Source organism: Montipora capricornis, chromosome 6 (genome assembly GCF_036669925.1).
Source record: "Montipora capricornis isolate CH-2021 chromosome 6, ASM3666992v2, whole genome shotgun sequence".
Taxonomy (NCBI): domain Eukaryota; kingdom Metazoa; phylum Cnidaria; class Anthozoa; order Scleractinia; family Acroporidae; genus Montipora; species Montipora capricornis.
Genome location: NC_090888.1, coordinates 5,440,264 through 5,445,263, shown reverse-complemented (window position 1 = coordinate 5,445,263; position 5,000 = coordinate 5,440,264). Strand labels below are relative to the sequence as shown.

The following is a 5,000-nucleotide window of genomic DNA, read 5'->3' as shown; positions in this document are numbered from 1 at the left end:
GTTAAGGCAACATTACTCTGCGGTAGCCCTGTCAGGAAAATTATTTTATTCGCATTTCTTTAAGCCCAGATTAGAGGGCGAACTCCCTGGTATTTTTTTTTTGTCTTTTTATCACATAACCCCGAAATCAATATGCAAACGTTAAGAATGATTACTAGAAGGTTTGCTTTAAGTTAGGAGGTAATTTAATGGTCACTTACACCAAAAAGATCGAGCAGAAATCGCCTGCAGAGCCACGTGTGAAAAATTGTCGCACCTCAGCTGCAACGGTCATAAATAGGTGTTAAATTTTTGTTCAGGTCATAAATAGGATATGGGTTTTGGGAGGTGGGCTGCACACCCACACCAAACTTTTCTGGGAGTACCCCAAGCCCCCGGGATTGTTGAGAATAAAGTGAACATGTTTTTTGCTGGCCTTGATTGGTCCTTTTGGCAAAAACGGCGTGCAAGGTCTTCAGGCTGGCAAAAAAAAAAATATATAAATTGTACTAAAATGGATGCTAAGCACATGACTCTTAAAGAAGAAAGTCAGGCTTGTCAACGCCAATAAAAACCTTGCACTAAATTTAGACACTCGCCGAATTTTCACAAGCCTCTAAAGCGCAGGTTTTAATTCGTCTTCAAAGAAGTCCAAAACGTGACATCGTACCACCTTTTTGTACAGTATTCAGTGGCCAGGCCACATTTTTGTGATGCCATTCCATCCAAGAGATTTTGCTGAAATGGCTTCCGACAAGCAGTCCAAAATCCGACAGTCTGAATTCAAGATTTTGGCCGTCCAAAATCCTGCATTCAGGATTTTGGCAATCCAAAATCCTGAATTAAGGATTTTGGCAGTCCAAAATCCTGAATTAAGGATTTTGGCAGTCCAAACTATTGAATTCAGGATTTTGGCAGTCCAAAATATTGAATTCAGGATTTTGGCAGTCCAAAATCGAGAATTCAGGATTTTGGAAACTTCACTTTAACTCTACTTTACTTTACTTTACTTCTACGACGTAACTCTATGAAAGTAACTCTGAGAATAGCTGTCCCTCGTTCTTATCACTTTGATTTTACTTTTCAAAACACTGATTTTCTTCCTATTGGTTTTATTGTGAGATTTCATGCCAGTTTATTCACAGGTTTTTTTAGCATATTTTCAGCAAAATTTCTTCACAGGTTATTTCACAGGTTTATTCACAGGTTTTAAAAGTGAATTTTCTTCCTATTTTGATCACATGTTTTTTCATATGTTTTTTCACAGGTCTTAAAATTCACAGGTTTTTTCACAGGTTCTAAATTTTGTGATTTTTCTACAAAATTTAGCACTTGCAAAATTCACAGTTTTTTTCACAGGGTGTTTCTGTGTCAGATGATATTTCACAGGTTTTTCACGGGTTTTTCACAGGTTCTCATCCAATAGTGTCTGTCGATGCTTAACTATGGTTTACCGACTGTTCGACCGTATTTAAAAGCATACGATTAAATTGAAGGGATGAACAATAATATTTATGTACCCCAGGCCCGTTGTTGTTATATTGGAAATCTACCTAAATAGTACGTAACGTAAGCGCTGGCGTTGCAGAGCGGGATCAATGTTTGAAGGCACAATTCTTCCGTGAATAAAGCCTCAGCTAAATTTATAATGATTCTATGTTAACAGTAGAAAAGATACTTACTCTTAAATCGTTTGGAACTTCTACATTCGACTGTGATCGTCCTTTCCTGCGTCTGCTTTTGTGTACTGTCTGTTGTTGACGTTCCAGTTGATTTCTCAACATTTCATTTTCGTTTCGAAGACTTGCATTCGCCTCTTCCAATTTCTTCTGTCCTTCTTGAATCGACTCAAGCCTCCTATTCATCGTTTCCATCAACACAAGTTGTCTTTCTTGAAGTGGATTTGATGGATCCATAGCGAAAATCAAAAAACCAACGTAAGTAAACTCTCTGAGGTAAACGCACGCCGCTTACATGTAGATCGATGGCAAGTGAAATGCACGTGTGGCTTGTCTCCCGGGAAGCATGGGATTGGCTACCATACATTCATGACGTCAGAGTGTTTGTCACGCAAGAGAAACAACTCTTTCGCGATCGCACTTCATAGCACAATGCTGTGTTCGAGCACTAGTATTAATGATGAGGATTCGCGGATTTCTTCTTTGGGTTTCGAAACACCAACCTCTCTTGATTTTCTTGCTAACAAATGCGATGCTTGTGGGAAATCCTTTCTTCATTCATCTTCTTACCGACGTCATTTGAAAACTCCATGTCGATCCCGAAAGCGACGTCGACTATGGCTTCCTGAGGAAAGTGACAACGACGAACTAGAAGATGATGACGTCTCAGCTTTATTGGATGCTTCTCTGAGTGAAAACATCGGTAAGTTTTGCATGTTCCGGGAACGTGAAAACAATGAATCCTATGACAGGGTCGTAACGAGGTATGGGATCACATAAAAAGAGCCGGGATCAGGGACCACAGCCCTAGGATCTGGAATCACAACGCTCGGGATCAGGATCAGCAGTATTTTTCATGGAACGAGATGCTTCCGTGAAGCATACACTGGCTTGCCTGTGGTACGTGCTACAGAAAATCAGAAGGCACTGAATTGTGTGGTATTGAAATACAGCATTCCAGTCTCTGAAGAATAACAAATAAAAGAGAAGCGAGAAACATTGGCTTCTGGGCTGACATGTTGATAATTTTCAAGTTCCCTTACAACTTCCTTGCACCACAAGTGTGCCCTCTGAGCATCTGAGAGCTTTGTAATACTAAACTTCACTGAAGTCAAGCCCTGTTGAGCGGGGTTAGTGTTAGGATGGGAGACCAAAACAATGAACCCGTCACAAAAAACAGAAGCATCTGACTGAAAATACTATTAACGCTAACAAATGCGAACTCAGCAAGGTACAGATTTTGTTAGCTTGCTTTATGCAAAACAAATATTGATGAAAAAGCAAATAACTATTGATACAAAGTTTTCAGAAAGAGCAGAAGGAAGTTTCCGGGACGGTCGATCGAGGATGAAATATTTACGACATGAAAACAACATTAATTTTGAACCGTGAATATAGAATATAAAAAGTTACGATCAGCGACAAACATTTTGGGAGATTTTTGCTATGTTCAAGTAAATTGCAAAATCGAAAAGTGTCATGGCCGGAATTCAGCGGGCGCCGTGATTAAGTTACCGCGGCATGTTTACTCGTCAAACAGTGAAGCATCTGTGTCAAATGATGGCAAGATACCGGGTTTTTAAAAAGTTTCTTTTTCTGTCAAGTGTTATAAAGTTTGACAATGAAATGAGCGAAGTCAAAACAAAGATCACAATCGCCCAACTCTTGTTTATGCAAAGTCAAAATTTACTCTCCAAGACGCGTACGACGTTATTATCACCAGGTAATTCCATCATTTTGGAAATAGCAGCTACTTTATTATTCATCTGCGTCACAAGTTTTCACTGATTTTGGGGCTCATTTTGTTGAAACTCAAGCACGCTTTCAACAGGCCTGTGAACCCTTCCTGCTTACAGAGCAAAACTAAAAAACTTCTCGCATATCACATTTCAACCTTAAGCTCGAAAATTCAATACACAACATGATATTATAATTCACAAAGGCAGAAAATACCACAGAATCCTTTTCCAGCGAAAGTTTTATTGAAACAAACAACATATTTGCTCTTAGAGGCGAAAACCTCTTCCTATTTCATTGCGTGCGTGAAGACAAGAAACTCAATTGTGTCAAATTACCTTGTACTTCAGGTAAATACTGCTCACTTTGATTTCGTCTCGACGGGCAATAGATTGTTGTCGAAGTCCAGTACTCGTCGCTTTTGAGATTCATGCCTAGTTTATCCAACTGACTTTCCATTATTGAGCTCCATAAGGGTATATTTTGTTTAAGGGTCCACTAAAACGCCATTCGCGTTGCATGACTTTCGACGCCATTGCAGGCTAAGTTAATGATTCTACTGTGTCCACCAGAGAAATCTACGCAGATCCACTACCCTCTCGATCCTAAGAAAATACGCGCAGAAGGCTCTATCCACAAAGACACCACTTACCAGGGGAGTGACAGGCAAGACTTTTACCGACACGGAAAAAAAAAAAAAAAAAAAAAAGAAAAAAAAGAAAACAAACAAACTAAACGAAGACCACGACTGGGTTTGCCTTATAAGGCAACCCAGTAATGAAGGGATCGGGGATCAAATTTTTGCGGGTTCAGGGATCAAGCCTATTGACGATTGCTTGTCTCCTTTTTTTTTCCCTATCAGATGATTGTCCAGAATTTGGGAGTGTGAACTTTATGAATCAAGAGTCTTCTGATGAAACAGATACAACAGCAAATGCTGAGGTATTCAGTCATTCCGATTATTTTTAAACTCTAAATCTTTTCCTTGGTAATGTCAACAATGATGCTTAATTGACTTTTTTTATTTATTTATTATTATTTTTTTAATTTAAAGGGAAGGCCATTCCAAGAGGTCTCTGAAAGTGAATCGGAGAACAATGACGTACCCAAGTCTAGTGATGAAGACCAGAATGATGAAATCAATACATTTGATGATGAAATCAATGAAGATAGTTCACTTCATTGGAAGGAAGAAGACATACAAGGGCTTATGCAAGATCTTAATGAACCTCTCCCAGACCCTCCTTATGAACAACCAATTTTAACTCGCATCAATTTTCTTCTACGTTGGCTGTGCTGTTTTATTTTATACTGGCAAGTTGTTACTCGTGTTAGTGATACAGCAGTGGAGTGGCTTCTTTTATTTCTCGGAAAGTTCTTTGAAAGTTTGGGGAACGGATTGGACTCTGAGCTTTTGAAGAACCTTGTCCTTTTTTTTCCAACGAGTATGTATATGTTGCACAGGATTGCTATGGTGCAAAAAGATGACTTTGAAAAATTTGTTGTCTGTTCAAAGTGTGCAAAACTATATCACTTGGATGAATGCTTGGAAAGAAAATTTGGAACAGTTCTCCCAAAGCATTGCTCCAACATTCTGTTCCCTCT

At 39.0% G+C, this 5,000-nt stretch overlaps 2 protein-coding genes and 1 pseudogene across 2 annotated transcripts in view; 2 read left to right on the top strand and 1 right to left on the bottom strand.

Moving 5' to 3' along the window:
• LOC138051366 (uncharacterized) overlaps positions 1–1,967 on the bottom strand; it is a 5,778-nt gene extending 3,811 nt beyond the window's left edge. Inside the window, exon 1 of the mRNA XM_068897562.1 lies at positions 1,662–1,967. Within this exon, the coding sequence (XP_068753663.1) occupies positions 1,662–1,895 (234 nt within the window). The 5' untranslated portion in view covers positions 1,896–1,967. The remainder of the gene's footprint in view (positions 1–1,661) is intronic.
• LOC138053139 (adhesion G-protein coupled receptor D1-like) overlaps positions 1–5,000 on the top strand; it is a 103,312-nt pseudogene that overhangs the window by 9,750 nt on the left and 88,562 nt on the right.
• LOC138051358 (uncharacterized) overlaps positions 2,028–5,000 on the top strand; it is a 3,923-nt gene continuing 950 nt past the window's right edge. The window contains exons 1-3 of the mRNA XM_068897553.1: positions 2,028–2,361; positions 4,258–4,337; positions 4,450–5,000. The exon at positions 4,450–5,000 is cut by the window's right edge and continues 950 nt beyond it. Coding sequence (XP_068753654.1) covers positions 2,028–2,361; positions 4,258–4,337; positions 4,450–5,000 — 965 coding nt within the window. The remainder of the gene's footprint in view (positions 2,362–4,257; positions 4,338–4,449) is intronic.